General features: G+C 40.7%; 1 protein-coding gene across 1 annotated transcript; it reads right to left on the bottom strand.

The window, feature by feature from the left end:
* Window positions 1-1,497: 1,497 nt before the first annotated feature.
* aqp4 (aquaporin 4) lies at window positions 1,498-5,028 on the bottom strand. The gene is made up of 5 exons (XM_034555712.1): window positions 4,949-5,028; window positions 3,966-4,383; window positions 3,721-3,885; window positions 2,641-2,721; window positions 1,498-1,749 (listed from the first exon to the last, which is right to left on the bottom strand). Exons 1-5 carry the CDS (start codon window positions 5,020-5,022, stop codon window positions 1,498-1,500), a joined length of 990 nt encoding a protein of 329 aa, XP_034411603.1. The 5' UTR covers window positions 5,023-5,028.
* Between the last annotated feature and the right edge of the window lie 9,882 nt (window positions 5,029-14,910).

Genomic DNA, 14,910 nt, shown 5'->3' with positions numbered 1-14,910 from the left:
TGGCCAGTGGGTGGTGCTGTTGACACACATAAAGACCGCACTAACAGGGGTTGAGAGGTGAAAGGAGAGGGGTCGTCCGTGGAGCTGTAAAAAATATTTTTGATTGAGTGTATGATTCATAGTGGCATTCTAGCTTTGCAAACGCAATGTAGCTGCACCGTGTAGACAACTTCAGTTGATGGAGCGGGATCAGCGGGGATGATCATTTTCCTCCACCGTACAGGAGAAAAAGAAGATTGAATTGCACCTGCTCTTTTACAAAGGGAAATAAAGAGCAGACATAACGGATCACTTCTATTTCGAAAAGCACAAAGTGGTATCATTTCCTGTGCTCTCTGCTGATGGAATGAGATTACACAAAGCTATTCTCAGAGACTTAACTCACAAGGAACACACATCCTGGACATTTATCTGGGCACTGGGAGACATAATCTGAAGGTAGATGAGCCGATCCATCATTGATCTGAACCGCCCCTCTCCCCCCAGCGCCCGGCTCCTACCACCATAAACAAGTGAGGCAAGAGAACACCCTCATCGTCACAATTTACTCAGAATTTCATAACGTTGTGTTGCACCAATCATGATCGCATGTTTCTAAACATTCCCATAAGCCAAAAATAAAGCATCGATAATGACTTAGAAAACCTTTTATTTTTTTATAACCAGTTAATATCGTTTACATTATCTGAGTGCTTGCATTTTGTGAGCGTAACACAAGAACTGAGCAAAAATGCTAAATTTAAGACAAAACATGAAAATACAGCAAATCATACGAAGGCATACAAAATGTGTTACAGGATCTAAATCTAGATGTATAAAATAGAAACAGCTAAATATGACAATGTTTACTATTTAGAAAAAATAAAATAGTTTTGTGGTATTAGGCATACATCAACAAACAACCAAGTAGTGGAGAGACTTTCACAGAGACCGAGTGTCTCCGTGTCCATGAACCGGTTGTTTCCCTGACCAATGCACTAGAAATTGAGAGCACTGTAACACAACTCTGGTGATAACGCTTGTCAGAGCTGAACTTACATTGCTTGGGACCTTAATGTGCTTAATGAAGGAAATTCTCTCCTGTCATTACACATGCAGTGACAGTAATCCAAAAATAACAAGCCTGCTTTTTCCTCTTCATTTCTCCAATTCAGCGTGATGCCCCCCCCCCCCCCCCCCCCCCCCCACACCATTTCTTGACCCCACACATATTTCCCTAACACAATGTGCAGTCGCTCTGCAGCGTGCGCCCCATGCCAACACTGCTGCTGCTGGAAAAAAAGGGAGGGCCCCGGGAGGAGTATTGAACAGGTTATGGGATTGAGCCGTAACATCATATTAGCTTCATGACAATGAGAGTAATTCTGCCTTGCTGTGATGCCTCGTGGACAGAAATCCTATTCTGCGTTTGGGGGGGGGGGGGGGGGGGGGGGGGCGGCGAAGTCAGATTGTCATTCTGCTCTACAGATTGGTCTCAATTTCTAGTGCACGTGATAGTCATACTGAAGACAGCACTTCTCCCGTCGAGTCCTTGAAAGGATCCTTTTTCTCGGCCTTCTCCAGATCGATGCAGTGGATGAATCCCGGCTTGATGGCATTGTCCTCTGTCTCCACCTCCCGGTATTTCCCTGACGAGCCCTTCTGGAAGACCTGCTGCAGCCGCTTCTTCATCTCAGGGTCAGGGCAGTACAGGTACTCATACAGGCTAGCAGCGAGGATGGCCCCCAGCATGGGTCCCACCCAGTACACCTACCGCGAAGAGCCAAACAAAACACCTTGATTAGCTGGCTGGTGACTCGTGGGAGATGTTTTCTCACTTTCCACAACACGCAGCACTGGCATCTCTACCGAAACTGTCAAACTGCCCTGCTGGGTTCGGCTACAGATCTCTAAAAAGGGTCAAGCCTAATCAGAGGCAGGTAGATCATTGTCTGCGGGATCCAGCATTTGCCTCCAAGAGAGCACACTTGTGAATATGATATCAGTGACAGCTACTGACAGTGTTATACCCAAGCATACGACACACACACACACACACACACACACACACACACACACACACACACACACACACACACACACACATTGACACCATACTGTCTGCAAATAGCTCAGTGGAAATAATTGCCAGGATAGAAAAAAATCAGTGCTAATGCTATTTTGCACCTCTTTCAGTGACATCTCATTATGTAGCTGGAGGATAAAATGCTGTAAATGTGGGATTCTTGCCACTTCTCTTGTTGTCGGACGGAATCAAACAATCCAAGGCTCACATGTACAATTTTGAACCCCATCTCCAGATTTTTCCCTGATACAAGCGAAAGACCGTTCTTTGATTGTATTTTTAGGTGACAGCTGTTTTTACTGTTCTGGCAATGGTGCTGAAAATGTGACCTTACCGAGTTTCAACACGGTAGACACTCGCCCCCTTCAGGACGTTATCATCAGCTACTGCAAATGATTTCAGGGCATTTGGATGCGGTATACCATGGTATAACATTTGAACCAGTGCCAGAGTGCTAAATCACAAGTCATACAGAAATGGCCAGTCAAACTGGGCCAGCCACTATAGCTGGGTGACATTATAGCCATGCAAACTCCTCAAAGCAAGATCCTCCTATTACTTTAAGTATCTCTTACCCAGTGGTTCTCAAAGTTAAGTGTGACCAGAGCAGGCGCAAAGGATCGAGCAGGGTTCATGCTGGCTCCTGTGTAAGGGATCTACAGAGGACACATAACAGCGATGTTTTCAGTTAATACATCACATCATCATCAGATATATGTCTTCAGGTATAATGCATGTCTTACTTTGACTTACAGAACATGTCGTGTACTAAAAAATAGATTTAATGCAAGTCCTGATGTATACGCATTTGCTGAGGAGACCAAAGGGAGAAATCCGTGGAGCAGTGCGAGAGATAACATCTATTTCCCTGTGCATTCATTTGCTCTGCAGGGTTCAGGGAGCCCCCGGGAGATTGGTTGCTATGCGATGGCAGCCTCCAATAAAGATGTGCATGTGGGTGTGATTCAGTGAGAAAGCGTGCAATATCACACGCAGAAGACGCTTTGATGCACCTGGTCTTTCTCAAGATGCATCAGGGCTCCAGCTTTCAGTGCACTTGGAGCGCGTCTTGCTCTGCGGTTCTTTAATCCGGTGTGTTGAATCTCATTCAGTGATGAGATGAATCTTTCAATCAGGGTTTAGCTTATGGGTAGATTGTGTTGCGGAAAGTTGTTAAGATTGATGTATTGTAGTTAGGTTTTTATTTAATTGTTTGAATATATATTTGCTGTAAATAGTTAATTGTTTCGACTATACCTTGAATAGGGAAGGTAGCGCCGTAGTAGAACTTTAGTAGCACTTAAATGGCTCTTACTGATAGCACTTTGTAGTTTAACACTTTAGTAGCACTTAAATGGTACTTACTGATAGCACTTTATAGTTTAACTTTATTGAAGAAATTGTACTTTTTCAATTCTTGTTGTTCTGAGTTTGGACTCATGGTTTAATGCACTTATTGTAAGTCGCTTTGGATAAAAGCGTCAGCTAAATGACATGTAATGTAATGTTTCTATATGACCCAGTTGGCCGCCATCTTGCTAGAGACAAGCATGACAATTATTTGCGAATCGCTTCTGTAAATATTCGCTTAGCTATCTAAACCCCAACTGTAATTTCATATCAATCTCTAAACTAACTCAATGGATGGTACTTACTGCAAATAAGTGACCAATAGCTACAGCAAAGCCAATTGAGAGGCTGGCAGAGCCTCCTAGGTCCGTGCGTTTGGGATCACAGGTGGCGAAGATGGTGAAGACCAGTTCGAAGGTGATAAGGAGCTCCACGAGAAGCCCGTATCCCACAGAGATGTTGGGGTTCACCTTGGAAACACAAGAATTTCTCTGATATTAAGAAGACTTGCGATAGACACAAGGAAGACTGTCTGTGGTGAGATTCCTACCGTGGTCACGCCGAAGGACCCTCTGACAGCAGCAGGTGTGACGAGGTAGAGGATCATGGCTCCTGTTATAGCTCCCAGGCACTGAGCCACCACATAGAACACGGCCTTAGCCAGGCTCAGCTTTCTAGTTACAACCATAGCTGCAGTGACCGCGGGGTTAATGTGTCCACCGCTGATATGGCCAAAACACTGCACCATGGTGGCGATGCTCAGCCCAAAGCACAGGGAGATAAGGACGAGGTCAGCTGGGCGAGGCGTCTCCTCGCCTGCAGCCCAGTTGATGGTGGAGCCCAGACCGAGAAGGACAAAGATGAGAGTGGCCAGGTATTCTCCAGACACAGCCCTCCAGAAGTCCTTGGTCCAGACCCCTTTAAATGCCACCATTATGCTCTGACAGTTAGACCGAGAAAGGAACCTCCTGGCAAAAAGAATAATGAGCAAAATGATTAGCCTACTTATGTATTCCTGGTGTGTGCATGTGGATGGAAATGTACTGAACCCTATCAGCACGGCTGCCTCCGGGCATAACATTTATAACTCCACTTGGGATTTAAGCCAGTGACTTTCCATCACACAATGCCATACAGAGCATTCTTTAAACATTGTGTACAGGGGCAAATTATCACACTTACTGTCAAAGCATACAATGCTTAATTGCTGTCACTCCTTTAACTTTGACTGTTAATGTCACAGAGTACAATCATCATAATCTGTTACTGTGCATCCACAACAATGTTGAAACTGAAGTGTCGGCAAAAGATCCAAGGCAACACTGATAACGTCAGTCTTCAAAACTGATCACTTCTCCTCGGTCAAAAAGCTCAAACTTACCAAACGCAATAACGTGTTCTCCCTCTCTCTGTCCCCGTTGTGTGTGATGTGTTTTCATTCATAAGTCCCGGTGAGTTATTCAACCAGCAGAGGCATCGCTCCCTTGATCACATCTAAAAGTTGAAATGGCTGTGTGACCCAGTGGTACTTACAGGAAAGCAGCAGGCTGTGGGAGAGCAGAAGCGGAGCAGAGAGCAGGTCTGTCAGACAAACATGATCCACACATTGTGCCCTGGGATTGCATCCAGCAGCTTTATTAAGTTACTAGCCGGGGCATCAACTCACGGGAATTAAACTGCCTGCACAGGGGGAGGAGTCCTGAGATGTGCTTGCTCTGCAAACAGTTACACTGTTGCACAAAGTGCGACCGCACCGTGACTCAGTCAGCCTCAGCATCTTAGTCCTATCAGAGCTGTGAAAAACCAGCTGGGGTGAGCACAATATTTACAAAAGCTTTGAACTTATTCTCACTACATTTATTTGAGAGCTAATATTTTACAAAGAAGATGTTTTCATACAAAACACATCATCAACTTCTAAATGATGCATGTTTATAACAGTGAAGAGTTCAACAACATAAACTCTTTAAGGGACCATGCTAAATGACAAGCACTTTTACTTTGAGAACTATTGCTGCTAATACCTTTGTTTTATATGAATGGGGTACAATTGAGTTTTCTTTTATTCTAGGATTGCTTCTTTTACTTAAGTAGTGGATCTTCTTCCTCTACTGTCAAAAATATATACTCTAGTGCATTACTCTCTCTTACACACACAAAGACACGCACACACACACACACACAAACACAAATATACACACACACACAAACACACACACATACATAAAGCAGATTCATTAAATAAGAGAATTGATTTCTCCTTTTGACTAAAGCCCCCTTACACCTTAACAAGTAGGATCAAAGGAGTGATGTCAACCAAGATTAGGTTTGGAGGCTGTGTATCAGCCCTTGAAACCATAAACCGTGACATTAGGTATGTGTTGATTGTTCCATGATAAGCCTCAAGGAAGAAACAATACTTATTTGGTATGAACAGAGAGTTAATAAATGATTTTATGGTCATCAAATAGCTCAGAAATCAGCTGATACAGTAATGTAGCTATAACAGTAGCTGTGGCAGTAACATTGTTGTAGCTATAGCTGTAACATTGTTGTAGCTGTAACATTGCTGTAGCCGTAATAGTACAATAATTGTTGCTGTAACATTGTTGTAGCTGTAACAGTATAATATCGGTAACAGTATACTAGCAGTAGCTGTAACAGTATAATAGATGTAACAGTATAATAGGCGTAACTGTATGTTAGGTGTAGCTGTAACAGTGCCGTAGCTGTAACAGTACAATAGATGTAACAGTATATTAGATGTAGTTGTAACAGTATAATATATGTAACAGTATAATAGATGTAGCTGTAACAGTATAATATATGTAACAGTATAACAGCCGTAGCTGTAACAGTATAATATATGTAACAGTATAATAGATGTAGCTGTAACAGTATAACAGCTATAGCTGTAACAGTATAATAGATGTAACAGTATAACAGCTGTAACAGTATAATAGATGTAACAGTATAATAGATGTAACAGTATAATAGATGTAACAGTATAATAGGTGTAACAGTATGTTAGGTATAGCTGTAACAGTATTAAATATGTAGCTGTAACGGTATAATAGATGTAACAGTATAATAGATGTAACAGTATAATAGGTGTAACAGTATGTTAGGTATAGCTGTAACAGTATTAAATATGTAGCTGTAACGGTATAATAGATCTAACAGTATAATAGGTGAAGCTGTAACAGTATAATATATGGAACTGTTTAATAGCTGTAACAGTATAATAGGTGTAACAGTATAATAGCTTTAGCTGTAACAGTATAATATGTGTATCTGTAACAGTATAATAGCTTTAGCTGTAACAGTATAATATGTGTATCTGTAACAGTATAATATCTGTAGCGGTAACAGTATAATATGTGTAGCTGTAACATTACTGTAGCTGTAACATTATGATATGTGTATCTGTAACATGACTGTATCTGTAACAGTATGATATGTGTATCTGTAACAGTATAATATCTGTAACAGTATAATAGCTGTAACAGTATAATATGTGTAGCTGTAACATTACTGTATCTGTAACATTATAATATGTGTATCTGTAACAGTATAATAGCTGTAGTGGTAACAGTATAATAGGTGTAGCTGTAACATTACTGTAGCTGTAACAGTATGATATGTGTAGCTGTAACATGACTGTATCTGTAACAGTATGATATGTGTATCTGTAACAGTATAATATCTGTAACAGTATAATAGCTGTAACAGTATAATATGTGTAGCTGTAACATTACTGTATCTGTAACATTATAATATGTGTATCTGTAACAGTATAATAGCTGTAGCGGTAACAGTATAATAGGTGTAACGGTAAGAGAGCTGTATCTGTAGCCTTAACAGTCCAATAGCTGTCTATTTTGGGTGCCCCTCTTATATTGAGCTTCTGCAGACATGTGAAAAGCTATATGACTTATAATGTAGAATGTCTGTGTTTTCAGTGGTCGGCAGTGAACATTTGAGGCCATGCTTCCCACAAAATCCTCAGACACTTATCTCCTTCTTGTTTCTGTGGGGGAAAAATATCTGCAGCTACTTCAGAAAAAAAAAGTCGAAAGTGTGAGAGCTGCCAGACTGAAACTATTTTGGGCGGAAGCACATTTTTTCTCCTTCTTCTTTTACACCTCACTTCACTAACTGGATCACGACTTTTACTCTAACCACAATAAATCCCTTTTAAAACTTTTATTTTCAAACCTCCAGAATAATTGTGCATTGCTTCTTAATAATAATAACACGCAAATTGGACAACTGACTGAAAGTGGCAAAATCTTTTTTTAACTAATTTTCCATTTACAAAAGGTATAATGGATTTATTTTCCTACTATAAAACAGCAAAGAATAATTTCTCACCAAATAGAATTATGGATAATGTTGTCTTTGTCCTTTGCCAGTTAACCATTGCTGCTTCTGACCCAATTTATTGAACAGTGTTTGTAAGAACTGATCAGAAAATAATATATACAGTATAAACTCACCTCCAGTACATACTACATTATTACATTATATATTAAATATTGTGATTTGTATTGTCACCACTTTCCAGCCATAATAATACTTTAATTTTCTTTGATTGCAGATGTTTGTCACTTTAATGATTATCTGAGCAACAAATAAGAAGCATAGAGGACATTCTGGACAAAACATCTTTCTAGCTTCTTCTTCATACCAGCAATTATTAAAAACACATATCCTTTGAGAGATAACTGCAGGATCATCATTGTCAACATTTCTTCCTGCTCTTTGCTTTGTGGTGGAAAAACCCGGCATGTATCTGGTGAACCTTGATATGCTGCTTGAAAAGTATTTGATTCAGTGTTTTTATATCAGATGGTTTGACAAGATTATTGGAAGGTTTAAGCAGTTGCTTGTCAGAAAAATACGTGAAATATAAAAAAAATAAAATAAAAAAAAGAGTACAAACTGAACATTCAGTGGATACGCAGAGGGGTGGATTGCTTTGGTTGCTTGTTCTGATAAACATCATTACACACTCAGTTACAATAAGCTTGTTATGACTGACAAACAGTGGCATTCATGAAGCATACACAATATCTTTATGACTTATGTTGTTAGACATCTTGGCAGGGCCCCCCGTTGGCAGAATCTTCTGCAAGAGCAATAGACAAAATGTTTTCCCATAATGCTTTTACTAATCAAAATTAGCATAAAATAGGAATAAAATGCTCAATGCAAACCCCGAGCTAAAAACAAACGGGTTACAATTTGTCACGTTAACACTCTTTGCAACTATAATTTCGTAATATCTTGTCACGTCATTCTGTACATTTTGGGTAACTCTAAATGATGGCAGGAGCTACAGGTGTCTAATCTTCTCCTGTTGAAATACTGCAATCTTAACAAACCTGGTGATAGTAGCAACAAATGAAAATAAACAACACAGCTACATCTTCCTCAAAATGTACTTGAGAGATGAATTCAGCCGTCCATTAATTTATGTAGTATAAACTTTATATAAAATAAATTTTAATAAAGCAATCTAGTGAAACAGTGATACACACGGCACAGGTCTAAATGTTATGATTGACCCAGGCTTATGACTTAATGCTGCCTTCAATGACCTTGCTCTGGAAGGGCATTCCCTGGAATTTGCATCTGTTAATATGTTTCATGTGGTAATATTTGTCTTAGAAATCATTCATGCTCCTTTAGGCAAACACAATAGTTGTGTTGCCCATCAAGAGACAGGAAGTTCAAGAAGAAAGTGAAGGTGATTTTAGATTTTTAGATAATGTGATGCCCAATGAACTGAACCGTTACGCACAACTGTACAGATAATTATTTTCTTTATCACTCTTTATCTTTCTTTTCCATTCATCTAATCTGTATCACTCATGATGTAAAAGGCATACCTACACTTGCCCGCTATGTGAGCACAAAGGTATTTCACACACACACACACACACACACACACACACACACACGTGGTAGACGTTAACCTCTAGAATTTCAACACGTAGAGGTGTTGCGAGGATATCATGAATGCTGCATACTGCAAACAACTGTGCATCAGTGTAACACGGTCCACCCTGTGATATAGGAGGGAAATATGTTGCTGATTTAAAGAGCAGTCTCACTTTGGATGTAGACACATGCTACTCTGGAAGAAGAGGAAGATAGATTGTCGTCACTCGTCATTCTTCACCAATGCCAACTAGTATCTTCTTGAATCTCCAGTCAACAACCAGAGCCAAGAGGGGAAAAGTTTTCATGAAAGGAGGAACTCCTTTTTCCAAAATAGAAAAGGCACTGAAATCCTATTCCAATCCTTGTGCAAAAGGATTTCAGTGTTGCCGACTTGGCGACTGTCTCGCTGGATATGGCGTCTTTTGGAGTGCCGCGAGCTACTTTCATTGGAAAAGAGCTGGTAACACCTGGCTGGGTTTTAATGTTGGATCTAAAATCTAGCGTACTCTTGCTGGTTTCTCAAGATTGCCATCCTTAGCTTTAAGGTCTGGCACAGTTCAGGGTCAAAAATGACCCTCGGCAATGTCGTCGCTTCCAAGATAGACTTTCAATTAAGGAACACAGAACAAAAAGTAATTGATAAGACAGATCCCTGTATTCACCATACAAGTAGACACAACCTGCACCGTATGCATAATGTGACAATTATGCATGCAGTACAGTTTTATTTACAATGGTAAATATGGCCACTGGGCTTGCTCATTTTACATTGGAATTTAAATATGCACACTATACAAACATCAATATTAATGAGCTACATATATCGTTATAAAACAGTGTTCTTTTCCTTTATTCGGTTTCTATAGCTCCTCCAGGCGTCACACACATCAGAGGAGTCTCTTCTTTACTAATTAAAAAGCTTGCCTTAATTCCTCTGCAATGCATGCGTTTAAATTACGGTTAAGTCAATTAATGTTTGTTGATACAGCGTGAGTTCTGTTTGATTAGAGAGCTGTCCTCCGGATCAGGTTGCTCGGTTTCAAGAGAAGTAATTTGTTCAAACAGAATTCTTAATGTACCGCGATTTGTTAATGTGTCACTGCTCACCCATGTTGAATTGTGCTTTACAATTAAATACTAGTCAAGTAAAGAGGACAACAACATCTACAACTGTCCGAATACATCAGTGCTTTTGTGCTGTTCACTCATACTTACAAATGGACACAGATACTGTAGCTTTAATGGAATGAAACCAGAAATACATGACAATTAAACGTGATAAAAAGGTCAAATAATCCACAGACTTTAATAATCAATTCAGGCTGTAACCCTGGGGATTTACCAAAGGCAGCAAGAGCAGATTGTCTCTCGTAACAAATATGTTTTTCTTGCTGAGAATTACCGGCATGCTTCGTTAGACACAAGCCACCGCCTTTGTTAGCGCTGCACCATGCCAAGTTTTCTACATGCCACAGTGGAGAGAATCACCACGTTGTTATATAATCTATAGGCTTGAAAGGAAGCCAAATCAGTGACCTTGTCTTGAAAGACGAGACACGTTAAAGGTTTGATTCTTATTGAAGTAAATGAACCAAATGGGAACAATCTGCCCGTGAAAGCTCATTTAACCTCTGACACAGAGAGAGAGAAAAAACAAGCCGCTAACTGTAAGAACTGATAATCGTGCGACCATGCATGAGGATGACACAGCTACGGCATGTGCATGCATCCAGCAACCAGAATGATTTTATGGGGATGTTTTTCTTTTTGTTGCTACAAGGCATACTTCTAGTGAGACACTGTTCTTGCCAGGTGAGAGTGGCTGTGTTCTCTAACCTCCCACTTTATTATGTAAAACTGATCCAACCGTAAAAGCACATACAATGTAGCCTACATATCGATGGCCAAAGTGCAAAAACTCAAATTTTCTAAATGATCCAGGAAAAGTGGGGGAAAACCTCCTATATGTGCTTTTTTTTTTCTTTTAGTATTTTTCTTTTCTTTTAGTATTTAGTATTATGTATTGGGTATCCTTAACAAATAGCATTCTGTAAGAAAACAACAACTTTTCCTCATCCTCAGTTTTTTTCCTTCTTTTTTTACATTGTGGTATCATTTGAAATTTCCTTTGAGAAACTGGACGCACGTTTGACATGGCACAAGAGACCTGTAGGTGAATGCAGTAGTCACATGTTGTCACTCTTGCACAAAAGTGCATGTCAATGAGTTACTCTGCCATTAGGTTACAGTCACAACAGATTTAGGGGGGCTGAGACATGAAACCACGGCCACTTCCGGATGACGAAAGCCTCGATGCAGCGTCGACAAAAATGAGGTGAAAAAAGCGAAATGTTATGGGGGCACTGAATTTGATGGGTTCGAATCCAGCCTGAGTAAATGCCGTCTTCAGATCTCAATGGTATCCTCCTAGAGGCAGGGAGCATGGACCCAGCACTGCGCTCACCACCAGTCCTCCGATTTGCTTATTTTCTCACACACGTGTCACGTTAGCATGAAAACACGGTGGAATTAGCAAGCTAACGTTGACTGATTAGCTAGCCAGCCGCCAAATGAGTAAAATTAAACAACTTAATGCTCTATCTACACACCATATTGCTTGTCATCCCCTCTCACTCCCACTTTCCTGTCATTCTCCAGCTGCTCTAAAAAAAAGGCAACTAAAAAAGCCCTAAAAAGTATATGTATACATAAACAACAAGGAATGCCAATATTTACACTAGCATAGATGTGTTTCATCACAGTACAGTCATTTAGTCATTTAGTTCATAGCTTAATAAAACCATGTTTGGGGGTGCAGTTACTCTTTAATAAAGCTGAAGCAGGATTTGTTGTGGCCCTTTCATAGCTGAATGAGATCATACATGCACATGCAATGTATGAGTACGTGGAGTCACAACCCACAGAGTCAAGTTTTCAAGAAGTACCCTTCTCACGTCTATAGGCTGAATTTAACAGACAGTTTCCATCTCAATAATTAAGCAGAACGCTGGCAGCAGAACAGAGGGATTTCCTGCTGCGGTTCGATACAACCAATAATCACTTTGGTGCAGGATGACAAATGTCAGGTTGTGTGTCAAAGTATAAGCATTGGGAGAGCTTCTGCACTACCACTTGGTTCAGTTTCATGACAGAAACAAAAGTTGGACAACAGTATTCTGACAGTCAATTCACTCTCTATCACGCTCTATTATGGTACATCACCTACATAGAAAAATGGCAACAATAGGAGAGTATGCCATTTGTAGTTTCTATCAAAACACAGAAATATGGACACTTCAAATTAGGACTTTAGTTATATATATCATTACAATAAGCATCAGTAAAGGGAGTTAATAAACAGCAACAGAATAAATTAAAAAAAAATGTATCAATACATATCATCGGGAGAGGCAGCAGATCATTAGGCCATTAGTCCAACTCGGATCCTGCAGTCATTTATTATAATTATTGCAGGCCAAAATTAATCCCCGGGGGATTTTCTGAAATGGCGAAGTGCAATTGTGACCTTTTGTGTGAGTGTGATTGACTCACCTCACTGCAACATACATCCAGTCTAATCTTTAAAATAGATTAAGCTGTCAATGCTCTGCTCACTCTTTTGCTCAGCTTATACAACTTTCTACTGCAGGCATCACTGCACTGTGTCTCTGCGGCTCCATAGTATTTAATCAGCCCCACCTAAGGCCCTGTTATAGCCATTCTCAATCTCCCCCAGTGTGCAGCCTCAAGTGTATGCTGCAGGGCGCGATGACACAGAGCACAAATGCCAAACATTAACTGCATTATACTCAGTTCTCTCATATCAGTGAAAAGTTTTCCCTGTGAGTCGGCCGAACCGAAGTGTAATTAGTTCCAGTAGCTGGCAGTCAGAGCAAATCCTTTGGTCCGATAAACACACAAGCACACTTTCTCTTTCTCTCACTCTCCTTTTCCCTCTGTGTTTGTCCCCGTATGTCTCTCAGAAGCACTCAGAAGACCTAGAGATTATAGTGCTGTTGGACAAAAACAACTTGACTGTGTTCTGCTGTGGGGAGAGGGCACATTCCATGTAAGCTTCATTACTCCTATTCAATCACCCAGAGAGTATACTCTGATTTTATACTTGGGTGACTTGAGCAAAATGCATCATTGCTGTGGGTCAAATATAGGGATACAAAAAAAGAAGAAGAAAAAAGTATGGTATTCTTTTTTGTTCAACTCTTTTGAAGGAAAGGAAAACAAAGTGAATTGGATTTTGAACATGTCTAAACATACACTTAAAAACGAGTGGGGTTGCTTCAAGGGTCAGCAACACAAGAACCTCCACTGCGCGATTATCACATTAATAATAATGATTGAACAATCTACTATGATGATGTTTGACCTGGCAGTGTGTGGTGGTGTTGGTGGTGGCAGCTCCTCCAACTTTCCCTCTACCCGCCTTCACCACAGTGCAAGGGAGTCCCCCCTAGCGGAGCATCCTGGTCCTAACATTCACTGCCACTTAATTCTTCGCAGATGAGAGAGACAGTGCGGCCATTGTGCCCTTTGATGGGGGCATCCATCATGGCTGTGGAGAGGCTCAACCTAATTTACAGGGCATTAACATGCAAACTGTATGTGCACAGTCGCACCCATTGATGGCCGAGGGGGCTCAGCCTGTAGTCCCATCCATACTGTGTATGGATGGGACTATTGTCCTCCGTTTGGCATCGTTGTCGTCTTGCAGTCTCCGTCGTGTCCCTAATATGCAGGACAGGAAATGTTTTAGCACGATACAAAATTACCAAAAAGGTCCCATGGTGGAAAATAGCTGAATTTGCAACATATTGAGAACGAGAAGTTAAGGATAAGTACATCATGTCATGAGGGGCCTTCATGGAAAAATCACATCATCTTCCACATAAGTCATCACCTGCTGAGGATTTAGTTTTTAAGACCCCATCTCCCTCTCTCTCTCTCTCTCTCTCTCTCTGCCTCACTGTCAGTCTCACTCATTCATTATGACTTCAAAGAGATTCAGTCGCCAACTGTTAATACTGTTGTAGAGCTACAAGTATGTATGTGAACATTTAGACAAAACACATGGAGGGCTCCAGATAAACAGAAGCTACCAACAGTGCAGCCTCTCAGGACACAGCAACATTTCAGTGTGATCACCCAGCTGGAAAATGGCAAACAATCAACTGGACTTTATCTAACACACACACACACACACACACACACACACACACTTCACTTATTTTCACACTGAGTTTCCCCCCTGTGTTGCATATTTTACAACATACACTGTTGCGTTTTTTGAATACCCTGTCCGACAGACTCAGAGTCACTTTAAATTGAAGGATGACCTGACTATCTCACTATGCCATGTCTTCATTTTAGTCCACTTGTGAACTGAAGCGTCATTTGGGCCTCTGCTCTTCCTGGAAAAGAAACAATCTCGCCAAGCCTGTCCCGGTTCTCTCAAGATCAGTGTGTGATCTACTGCCCAGTGAGCAAAGATCATAAATATCTTGCTCTCACAGCAACTAAGCACTGTTGAG

Source organism: Cyclopterus lumpus, chromosome 17 (genome assembly GCF_009769545.1).
Source record: "Cyclopterus lumpus isolate fCycLum1 chromosome 17, fCycLum1.pri, whole genome shotgun sequence".
NCBI classification, from domain to species: Eukaryota; Metazoa; Chordata; class Actinopteri; order Perciformes; family Cyclopteridae; genus Cyclopterus; species Cyclopterus lumpus.
Note: the sequence above shows the minus strand (reverse complement) of the source record. Positions and strands in the feature narration are given on the sequence as shown.